This window comes from Lynx rufus, unplaced genomic scaffold (genome assembly GCF_022079265.1).
Source record: "Lynx rufus isolate CCGP_SWC_20201006 ecotype Redwood Valley unplaced genomic scaffold, mLynRuf1.p SCAF_13, whole genome shotgun sequence".
Taxonomy (NCBI): Eukaryota; Metazoa; Chordata; class Mammalia; order Carnivora; family Felidae; genus Lynx; species Lynx rufus.
The window spans coordinates 34,078,123-34,089,510 of NW_025814827.1; the positions used below are offsets into that span (position 1 = coordinate 34,078,123).

At 52.8% G+C, this 11,388-nt stretch overlaps 1 protein-coding gene across 1 annotated transcript; it reads right to left on the reverse strand.

The window, feature by feature from the left end:
• Nucleotides 1-361: 361 nt before the first annotated feature.
• On the reverse strand, nucleotides 362-11,175 carry IVD (isovaleryl-CoA dehydrogenase). Its single transcript, XM_047075322.1, has 12 exons — nucleotides 11,023-11,175; nucleotides 9,322-9,411; nucleotides 9,020-9,071; nucleotides 6,786-6,955; nucleotides 6,242-6,335; nucleotides 5,911-6,047; nucleotides 4,569-4,665; nucleotides 2,821-2,914; nucleotides 2,233-2,314; nucleotides 1,582-1,686; nucleotides 1,434-1,506; nucleotides 362-739 (listed from the first exon to the last, which is right to left on the reverse strand). The coding sequence occupies exons 1-12, from the start codon at nucleotides 11,173-11,175 to the stop codon at nucleotides 606-608; spliced, it is 1,281 nt and encodes a 426-aa protein (XP_046931278.1). The 3' UTR covers nucleotides 362-605.
• Between the last annotated feature and the right edge of the window lie 213 nt (nucleotides 11,176-11,388).

The following is an 11,388-nucleotide window of genomic DNA, read 5'->3' on the forward strand; positions in this document are numbered from 1 at the left end:
AAGCTCCACCCCAACATGGCGTGATCTCAGCCCTAACAAATGGAGCCCCGGGGGAAGAGAGGAGCTGCTGGGAGTGGATGCCTCTAAAAATCAGCAGAAACAGAGGCTAGGTTTTGGCAGGTTTTTTCCCCCCAGAAAGAAGAGGCTACCAGATTCAAATACATGGAGAAGAGCAATGCTTCTTGTGTCCTGGGCTCCCTGCTAGAAGTGTAGCTGAAAAAAGGGGTGGCTGCCTGCCTGCCCCCAAGTGCCCACCCACTTGGTGTAGGGCCCGGAAGTTAGAGAGTCACCAAAGCCTTCCCAACAAGCCCTGGAAGAGCCAGAAGGCTTCCTGCTGAGTCCATTTTAAACCACTGAACACTTTTCAGTTAGGCCCTCCACTGGCCATGGCCTTCATTGATGTCCCACAGAATCTTCAGACCAGAAAGTGTGGCTACAAATGCCCCTTCCACCCCATGCCTGCCCACATCTTGCCATGTCTGGCCTGGCTGGCTGGCCCAGCTCTGAGGCCTGAGCACTTGGCAGCTGAGCAGCAGGAGAGCCGCTGTATCTCTGCTTCCAAAGAAAGGCCTCGAGGTGCTGGGAAAAGGGGTGAAGGGTCGGGATTAGTGGAAGTCTGCGTTGAAGGCTCTGCCGATGATCAGTCGCCTCACCTCACTGGTCCCACCCCCAATCTCGTACAGTTTGGCATCTCGCAGAAAGCGGCCCATGGGAAAGTCATTGATGTAGCCATTGGCACCTGCAGCCAGGGTTTGGGCAGAGAAGAAAGGACAATAAAGGGTGATGGGCAGTGAGGAAAGCTAATAGAAAGCCAAGTTTATAGAAACACGCCAGAGGAGGACAGACCGATTGAAGAGAAGCAGCTAACATTGGTGAGAATGTGGGGAGTACCTGGCTGCGGGGTGGGGTGGGGGGGAAGGGGTGGGTGGGTATGGATGCACGGGGCTGGAAGGGCATCCAGAGTGCTCAGCATACCAGGCAAAGGTTGGGAGAGCCACTGGCAGACCTGGGAAGGGGGGCAAAAAGTTACTGCGAGTACTTACTGGGTGCCAGGTCCAGCCAGGGAAGTTAAGTAATTTGCATGAGTCACAAAACCGGGCAGTGGTAAAGGGTTCAAACCTAAGTCTTCTGGCTCAGGTGTGTACTCTTAACTACTGTGCAGCAGTGAAACAAGGCCATCTAGCTCCGGAGGCTTATCTCCCTCCCCATTTCCCACGGTTCACAGGATCAGGCCAGAAGGAGGAGAAGGGGCATTGCTGAAGGTAGGAACAGCTTGTGATCTCTAGCACTTTTCCCCATTTGTTTTAAGATGTCCTCCTAGTACCTGGGGCGGGAGCCTAAGGGTACCAGCTTCACTGCAGTCAGCCAAAGCACAGAGTGAGTGAAGAGGAAGCCTCTTTCTGTGGTTGGGAGTAGGGATGGGGGCCACTCACCAAAACACTGAATGCCATCCAGAGCTACCTGTGTGGCGCACTCAGCCGAGTAAAGAACCACCCCTGCACAGTCCTGTGGGAGGAGGCTCTGGGTCAGCGGGGCCCTGTCAGGGCCCCACAGGAGGGAGTCCCAACGGCCGGCCCTTACCTTGGAAGTGCAGTGGCCCTGATCACAGGCCTTGGCAACATTGTAGACGTACTGCCGACACGCCATGAGGCGGGTGTACATGTCGGCCATCTTCCCCTGCATCAGCTGGGGACAAGGGAAGGTCACAAGTCAACATTCTGGAGCCACATTCCTCTCAGGCGCTCCCCCTAGTTGCCACAAGCAGGTCAGCAGTAGTGACCTGATAGCCAGGCACGGGGATACCAGGGCACAGAGAGAGACAGCACTTGCCTAGGACAACAGGGATGGCCAGAGAGCTGCCGTCGCTATGGACTCTGCACACTGAAATGGCCCTCCACCTACGGCAACCCACATTAACATCCCATGGTGGCTTCAGACCAGGAGGTGTGACTAGAAATGCTGCTCCCTCTCCCCCTGCCTGCCTACAATCTGCACGCTTCACCTTGCAGCCTTACGACATCTAGCTCATTGATCTCAAATAGGAAGTGAGGTGACCTGTGATCACCCTCCCGACAAGTTCCAAAGCCAGGGAGCATGCCAAGGCCTGCATTCCAAGCATTCAGACTCATGTTGGTGGCAAGAGACAGTAATAAATGAGACTCCTGCTCATTTATTAAAGAAAATTTGAGCCCAATGAAAAAAGTACATTTCAGCACAAGCATTTCCATTCACCTGGAAGTGGCCAATCTTCTGGCCAAAGGCTTCCCTCATGTGCAGGTAGGGAATGGTGTGGTCGAGGACAGCCTGCATGAGCCTGCCAGGAAAGAGAAAGACACTGGGGAGGTGCCTTGCTGTATCCCCATTGCCACCTGGGGTGGCAAAATGCCAACGTGGGGAGGCTTGGGGTGATATAGCTTGGTAAGACAAGGAACTGGAGTCCCAGGGAGGAGAAAAGGAGCATGAGGACTCTTATCATCCCTGCTCAGTCACTGCACTGACTGCCCAGGCCTTGGGCCCCTTTCCCTGACACCAGATAGAGTGGCAGGACCCCTGTGCAGGAAGGCCGTAGAGCCTGGGCATCCTGTTCCAGCCTGATTAATTAAGCAGGATAGTCCCTTAGGCCCTTTGTCTCTCATATAATAATATTCACCTTCACTGTGAAGAAATTAAATATGGGAGGAGGACGTTTGTTCATTTCATCTCCAGGAAAGAAGGTGCATCTTCCAGGAGGCGGCTCCCATTGGCCCCCAAAGGGAAGTCAACGATGGTACCACCTGCCAAGGGGGCCAAAAGCCCAGCTCTGCCAAGCCTCATACTCACCCAAGGGGCCCACCAGCCAGCACCAGCCGTTCCAGGTCCAGTCCACTCATCAGCACGTAGACTCCCTTACCTAGATGGCCCAGGATGTTGGCAGCTGCCAGGAAAAATGCTGGTCAGAGGGAAGAAGGCTATTCACAGCCTCCTCATTTAAAAAAAAATTTTTTTTTTCATGTTTATTTATTCTTGAGAGAGAGACAGAGCATGAGTGGGGTAGGGGCAGAGAGAGAGGGAGACACAGAATCTGAAGCAGGCTCCAGGCTCTGAGCTGTCAGCACAGAGCCCAATGTGGGGCTTGAACCCATGAACCGTGAGATCATGACCTGAGCCAAAGTCAGACGCTTAATGGAGTGAAGCCACCCAGGCGCTCCCAGACTCTTCGCTTTTATAAAAGCTGCTAGGTTTGGTACCTAGCTTTCACACAGGCACGAAAATGTCACCTGACCTCAAGTAGGGTTCTGAGTGAGAGAAAAGAATGAAGTTTACCACTTCCAGTCAGAAGTAGAGCTTGCTAGAGGGACTCTTCCCCCCACACCGCCAACCCATCAGGCACATGCGCGTGCGCGCGCACACACACACACACACACACACACACACACACACACCATCCACAAGACCAGACACAAAGTCCCCATCCTTAGATCTTCCCCTTCTCTTCCTCAATTGCCATGGAACCTCTCCTAGTTCTTTTTATCCATGCCCATAAAGGCGAGAATTAGTGTCCCCCAGGTTGAGTCTGCTCTGCTCCAGTATCATCCCCTCTCACCCTGACAAAAGGGATCTATGGAAGAGTCTTTGTCCAAGAGATGGGTCATTCAGTGCTAGTTACAGAAACTGCTAGGGGCGCCTGGCTGGCTCAGTCAGTAGAGTGTGTGGCTCTTGATCTCAGGGTCATGAGTTCAAGCCCCATGTTGGGTGTGGAGCCTACTTATAATACAGTACAATACAATACAATACAGAAATTGCTGAACGCCTCTCCACCCTGGAAGCCAGGACACTGGATGGCCTTGGGAAATGTGAACAGGAAACAGAGAACAGCATGGACACCACTGACCTGCCTGATGATGGTGGTTGTTTCCTACTGACACAGAAGGATCTGTACTGATTATCCCTGCTCCCTAGAGCTCCTTGTAACCAAAGCATCCTTTTCTGGGGTCCTGGGTCACCGGGGAAAGGGATGGTCTATGGCTGAGGCACAGAGCACACCTAGCTGGCCATCGAATCTATGCCCTTGGGTCTCATTAGCACATGATGGGTATGCTGGCTCTCCCATGATGTGTCATGTTTTCAGTTACACTTCAGGGGTGAAAATACTCGAATTGCCAGGTTTTCACTGAGTCTGGCTTCCATCAGTTTATTTGAATGGTTGTTAGCATCGTTCATGCCTACCTCACAGGAACTGTTCAGGGACACACACAAACGAGGATGTCTGAAGGACATTAGAGAGTGAGGGCACATCTTACCTGTCTGTTCCAGACACTGGAATCCCACCCTGCACAGTGTGTTATCCACAGAGGAAGAAGCACCCTTCATTGCAGCCATGGTCAGGCACACAGCTCTGGCCAGAAGGACGGTTGCCCGGCAGCCCGAGTCCCACACGGACAGGCCAATGAGCAAGTGGGGCAGTGGGAGGCCCATTGCCTAGATGCATGTCATCGGTAAGCTGACAATGGTGAGCTTCTCTTACCCAGAGATGGGCTTTCTCGGTTTATGAAAGGGTCAGGACAGGGGTTTGTCCATTCGAGACTCACCGGGAACCTTGCAGTCTTCAAAGATTAGCTCGCAGGTGTTAGAGCCCCTCATCCCCAGCTTGTCCAGCTTCTTGGAGGTGCTGAAGCCAGGCATACCCTTTATAGGAACAAAAGGTGGTGTGATTACAGACCAGTCCCCAAGGAAGGCTAGTAAAAGGCAGACTCCTGGGAAACGCCTGCCTTCCCATCCAGTCCCTGAATTTGTACAACACACTGCATCCTACTCTCAGGGCCCCCACTCTGTATGACTGCTCTACTCCTTGACACTCTGGCCCTAACACCCCCCCACCCCTGCTGCTAGGTGCATTCTCCCCACTTCTCACCGGAGCAGTTCTTTCTCAGTGAAACACTCACTCCCTGGGTGCTCCCTGACCTTTGCTGCCTTTGTTTCCTTTCCTCAGGGGAAAGCACTTCCAAGACCCTCTCTGCAGCCCACTCAATTCCTTTGCCTCTGTACCCGAGTCCCACCCAGGATCAATTCAGCCATCTATGTGCTTTGGCCTGGCTAATCAGATTCCGAGTGCATTGCCCAAGTGACTAGCAGAGAGTGTCGGATGGGCAGGCTGACAGGAGTGGTGCCACAGGACCTTGAGATTTCCAACCTCAGCCAGCCGTTTGGACCCTCACTTTTCCTATTCTTCAAACCTGGTCAGCCCCTTCTCTGTGGAGGGTACTGCAAACCTTTATGATACTCATTCATGGGATTCTCTCCCCAATCCCCCACTCCTGTGGTTCCCAGCCCTCACACCTTGAGGTCATGAGGCAGATGGCTCCTCCACCATCACCTGTAACCCGGCCTTACCTCTTTCTCCTGGCTCACAGTTGGGCCTTGCTCACCTGCTCCCACACACTTCAATGTCTCCCTCTCCTCTTTTCCTTTCTCTCTACCAAATAATTTGCTCAGTTCTCTCCCAATCTTCAAAACAAACTCAAAAGCCCACCTTTTCATTCCAACTCCAGCTCTAGCTCCCCCCTGCTTTGCTGCAGTCTTCGGTCACCCCCCCCCACCTGCATTCTCATTCATGCTGTGGTCTCCAGAGCTGCTCTCCCCAAGGCCACCAATGACATCCTCGTTGTCAAAGCCAGTTGCCTTTCAGTCTTCATCTTCCTGGACTGCTTTGTGTGGCCTAGCTCTACGGAAGGCTCCACCATTCTTTGACTTGACCCATCCTGGGCTCCACTTTGGCCCCCCTCCTTTCTGTCAGCTCTTCTGCCTCACCCCCGCCTCAGGGAGCCTTGGCAGAGCACATGCTGATTGTGTCTGCCACCAGCTGAAGGGAGCCATCTCTGGTACCGCCGTCAGGAGACAAAAGCCTCCCGTCACGCACTGTCCTCCACTCACCTTCTCCACGATAAAGGCCGTGATGCCTCGAGAGGCTGGCACAGCAGCCAGATCAGTCTTAGCATAGACAATAAGGATGTCAGCGTCGGGGCCATTGGTGATCCAGAACTTGTTGCCATTCAGGACGTAGTGATCGCCTAAGGACAGGAAGTTGGCTACTTGCTCAAGCCATGGTGGCCTGTCTCACCACTCAGTTCATGGACCTGCTGCTGGGAAACAGTTCTGGAAACCCAGCAGGGGCCACCCCTGGTTACTGCTCCCTCACCCTGAGGAGGTCTGTCTCTCTGTCCATTTCAGCTCCCACTCCAGAAGCTCCCAAGAGGTGCCTCACCTTTCTTTTCTGCTTTTAGCTTCATGGAGACAACATCAGAGCCAGCGTTGGGCTCACTCATGGCCAGGGCTCCTATGTACTCGCCGCTGATCAGCTGCAAGGGAAACCGCAAGGGCTGGTTATGACTCACAAGTGCCCTACAGGAGCTCACTTGTCCTGCTTTCACCTGTGCACATGACACCCCTTCAAACGCATCTCAGACCAGGTATTGGTAAAGTCCTAGAAGAGAAGCCCACCGTCTACAAAACTGAAAATATCTCTGCTTTCCCATTCCCTTCACAAGGGAAGCAAGTCCTGGTCTTGCATTTCTTAGAATGCTCTGCAAATGTCGTCCAGGGACCGACTCAGGACTTCTAGTCCGAGTTTTCATTCTTCTTACCGAATTATTTTAAAGCAAATCCCTGACCCTTTCCTCACTGTACCCGGTTGAGGGCAGCACACTGTAGGGAGCAAGTCTGACCGGCCCTTGCCGACAGGGGAGGGTGCCTCAGTGTTGGCGGTGGCGCTGTGACACTGGCGTGTTTCTCCATTCCCATTTCCTCACCTTGGGGAGGTACTTTTCCTTCTGGGCCTCATTTCCATTGCGCACAATTTGGTTGACGCAGAGGTTGGAGTGAGCACCGTAACTGAGCCCCACTGCTCCAGAAGCTCGAGATATCTCCTCCATCACCAGAACTTGTTCCAGGTAGCCCAGGCCAGAGCCGCCATACTGAGCTGGGAGTGGAGGTGATGCAGTAGAGTGGAAAAGGTAGCCCAGATTAAATTGGGATGTTCACAGGAATGATTATTGGCAGCAAAGAACATACTCCGCAGCACCCATTCCCAGTTACCCCTAGCAAGGTTGACGGGCTGATGCCGTGGGCTCTGATTTACAAGCTCTCGGAACTGGTTTTGTCTGCTGCCTCTGGTCAGCTGAGGCGTGGTTCAGGAAATAGTCATTACAATGCCTACATTATCCCAGACAGACCACTTGATGAAGACAAGAGAGCCTGAGCACCCGCTACTTGGAAGGGCAGATGAATAAATGGAAGAGGACCTGGAGTTAACCAAGAAACACAGAGAGGGAGGGTCAGAGCACTCAGAATAGGTCCCAAGCAAAGAATGCCATGTGCAAAAGGCCCGAGGAAGGTGAGATTTCATAGCACAGGTGTTTAGACTTAACAAAGCAGGATTATCAAATCGATATATTGAACGCCTTAAGCTCACACAAGGTTACAGGTCAATTATATCTCAAAAAAGTTAAAACAAAACAAAAAAGCAAAACTAGTATCCGGGAGCACGAGAGCCACAGCTAGTGAATTTCAGAACTCCTCACCAAAAAACGTGGCTTTTCCTTGGCAACTGATCCCAAATCGACAGGTTTGGACCATCTGGTGCTACCATCCTCCCACCCCCAGCCTTGCTCTTTGGGTAAATCTTGGTAAGACTCTTTGCACACAGGAGTGCCCGGCTGGCTCAGTCAGTGGAGCATGCGGCTCTTGATCTTGGGGTTATGAGTTCGAGCCCCACGACAGGTGTAGAGATGACTTTAAATAATAAAATAAGATCTTAAGAAAAAAATAAAAGACTCTTTGCACACGTTTACTCTGACCAAGGAGTCAGGCTCATCCTAGGCTCTCGGGAAAGATTAGCCCAATTCTCTTCAGTCTGGGAAGGAAAGACCACAGGTGGGTGACACTGGAAAGAGCCAGCAGGACAACCACGTGGAAACCAGAGCTCACCAGAACTGGCTTTCTTTGGGGGGGGTGGGGGACTCTTAAACTCCCAAGACACAGTGGAAGGAAGTCTTGTTTGGGAGTTTCCAGTGGCCTTCCCCTCTACCATTTTACTTTTTAAGTAGGCTTCACACCCAGCACAAAGTCTAATGCGGGGCTTGAACTCAACAGCCCTGAGATCAAGAGTCCTGCTCTTAACTGACAGAGCCACCCAGGTGCCCTGCTCCTACCATTTTCCATTAGGATGGGGCTACATTTTTAAGTCTTCCATTTTGTCATTACTCTTATATCAGCTCAAATCCCAGGAATTGTCTCCAAGCAGCAAGAGGGGGATGTAAGAACTGTGTTCTGCCTCTGTTCCAATATGAGTACAAGCTGAAGCAGCGTGGGCTGTCCAGGCCTCGGCAGGTAAGACCACAGGCTTATTTCTTCACTGGGTACTGCAAGCCCCACTGGGCCTCTCCTTCAGAGGCCAACATCCAAACCGAAGCCCGCCAGCTCTGTGCCCTCTCCTCCTGGAAACAAGTAGTAAGACCCATAGGGGACAATGGGCAGGCCAGGGAGAGCCTATTAAAGACATCATCTGGCCACCTCACGGGGAGGCTCTCAAAATAAGCTCCAGGGTCAGCTGTGGGCACAAGACAAAGGCAGTCCCCACAGGGACACCCCTGTCCTGAGTGGTCCTGCCTAGATGCTTCTGGTAGAGTAGAACTTAGGGAGTAGAGGAGACAGTAAGACATGCAAGACAGTTGCGTGATAATGGAGTTTTCTAAACTCCCCAAATCACCTGGGGGAGCTCAGTAAGCATGCAGAGTTCAAGAGTCTGATCCTCATCCATCACCGCACTGGCCTCATCTCTTTGCCTTCCAGATGTCACTGCCTAAAGGAATAGAGTGGACTCTTCTCTGGGCTGATAGTCTTCTGTGGGTGCTTTCTCAGGTCCAAGAGGAAGTTTCTGCCCCTGAGTTTCTTTCAGCATGATCTTTCCCCTCCTCTCCTGTTTCTTTTGGGAACAGTGTGAAAGGGCATGTGAATTCTCATTAGGGAAGGAAACTATACTCACCAGGGGCAGTGATGCCTAAGACCCCCAGGTTTCCCAGCTGCTTCCAAAACTCCTGCCAACAGAAAGGAGTGCAGTGAGCTGTGAGAAGGCAGCCAGTCTCAGGTGTCTGGCACATCTGGAATGAGACCCAGATGCTTCACAGAAAGGGGCTGCATTCTTTGGAAGCACATTTACCACAAGACTGTGTGAGCTCTTCCAGGTAGCAGTTCGATTCCCAGCCGAGACTAGCCCAGCCCCCAAGCTGCCCCCTTGTCGCTCTGCACCACCTCCCCCCCCCCCCTGGCGTGGGCATCATGACTCACTCGAAGGTTCTTGAACTCATTGCTCTGATCAATCTCCTGGGCCTGGGGGGCTAGGTGCTCCTGAAGAAACTTAGCCATGGTCTGACGAAGCTAGAGGGAAAGAGGTGGACAGATGCCACTGAAACACTACACTATTGCCACTAAGAACAGCATCTTCACTACCGAGGACACATTCAGGAAAACAGGCTACAAACAACCCACCAAACAGCATCAGATTGAAACTTAGAGGGCATACTAGTTTATACTTTCCCAGAGATGATCTTTATGTCTTTTAAGGTCCTCAGCTTAGACAGCTTATTTCTTTAAACAGTTAAAAAATAATTTTTTAATGTTTATGTATTTTTGAGAGAGTGAGAGAGAGAGAGAGAGCAAGCGGGGAGAGGCAGAGAGAGAGGGAGACACAGAATCCAAAGCAGGCTGTGGGCTCTGAGCTGTCAACACAGAGCCCGACATGGGCCTTGAACTCACCAACTGTGAGATCACAACCTGAGCAGAAGTCGGATGCTTAACCAACTGAGCCACCCAGGTGACCCCGACAGCTTGAGTATTTTTAAAATGTCACTCCCCTGGGGCGCCTGGGTGGCGCAGTCGGTTAAGCGTCCGACTTCAGCCAGGTCATGATCTCGCGGTCCGTGAGTTCGAGCCCCGCGTCGGGCTCTGGGCTGATGGCTCAGGGCCTGGAGCCTGTTTCCGATTCTGTGTCTCCCTCTCTCTCTGCCCCTCCCCCGTTCATGCTCTGTCTCTCTCTGTCCCAAAAATAAATAAACGTTGAAAAAAAAAATTTTAAAATGTCACTCCCCTAAATAAGATCATTCCATGCCTTTTCATTATACCTAGAAGGCTCTTTACTCAGGCCTATTAAGGCCCTGCATGAGCTGACCCCTCCTGACTCTTCCAGCCTTCTCCAGTACCTTCCTCGCCCCCACTCACTGTGCTCCAGCCCACCCTCTTCAGTTTCTGGCACATGCCAGGCTTTCTGCCCCTGAGCCTTTGAAAAAAAGGATACCCAAAGAGATTAGAAACTATTGGCAGAAACGTTTGAGAGCCAGGATTGAACCCCTTCCTGCCTGAGGTGATTCAAAGCTCTGTCTACTGACTGCAAACCCAAACGGATGCTGGCGTTTCTGGAAGCTCAGGCACTTGCTTAACAGGAGAATCAGGTTCCTGGGGAATTCTGTGCCAGCATCCAAATAAAGTCACCTTCCTCCAGGAAGGCTCTAGTTCAGCTCCCTCTGTAAGGGCCTTTCAAGTTACAGTTCGGCGTTGTGCTCTGACCCAGTAGGCTGAAGAATTACAGCAGATGACACTCTGCATTTCAAAGCCCCTAAGGTGTGTATTGGACAGATTCCCTGGTGATGACGATTAACGAGGCTTGAGAGCCACAGTCTTAAGGCAGTGTTCAGATGTAAGTGGACTTTAGACAGATTAAGGATCTTTCTGTCACTCTCGAGTGGCTCTGCCAATCCTCCGCCAAAACACCATCAGTCTCCCAGCAGCCTTCCTGTCTCTGACTCCTTATCTAACTCGAAAGCTAGGCTTTGCTGCCTCCACAGAAGTGAGGTTGAGACCAGCGCCCGCTCTCGCGCTCCCACTGCCGCAGCGGGGTGGGCGCCAGGCAGAGGAACGTCGAGGCGACCACGGAGCAGGGCGATGCGGCCGGGCCAGTAGGCCTTGGGGCCCGGAAGGATTCGGGCTCCCTACCTGCTTCTGCTCCTCGCTTAGCCCGTTGATCGCATCGTCCACGGGCAAGAGGGAGTGGGCCCGCTGTGACACGACGCTGGCGAGCGGCGCCAGCGGAGTCCGCAGCCTCCAATTCGCGACGCGCCGTCCCAGAAGCCAAGCTGCGGTCGCCATCCCGGCCTTGCACTGAAAGCTGAGGCAGAGCGACAGAGGCAGGGGCGCGGAGTCCGCCCCTCAGGCTCCACCAATCCCGGGCTTCGCTGCCCCCGCCCAATCGGCGAGGGGTGGGTCTCCAGCAGCCTATCACCCTCTGCTGCCGGCTGGAACGCCAAGCAGGCCTTGGCCACCACACGAGCCAATCAGCGGTGACCGCCCGCCTAACTACAC

Coding starts and splice junctions, on each gene's coding strand:
- IVD (XM_047075322.1), bottom strand. CDS start 11,175: ATGGCGACCGCAGCTTGGCTTCTGGGACGGCGCGTCGCGAATTGGAGG. Junction 9,412..11,022: donor TAAGCGAGGAGCAGAAGCAG/GTAGGGAGCCCG, acceptor CTTTCCCTCTAG/CTTCGTCAGACCATGGCTAA. Junction 6,048..6,241: donor GCTAAAAGCAGAAAAGAAAG/GTGAGGCACCTC, acceptor TCCTGTCCTTAG/GCGATCACTACGTCCTGAAT.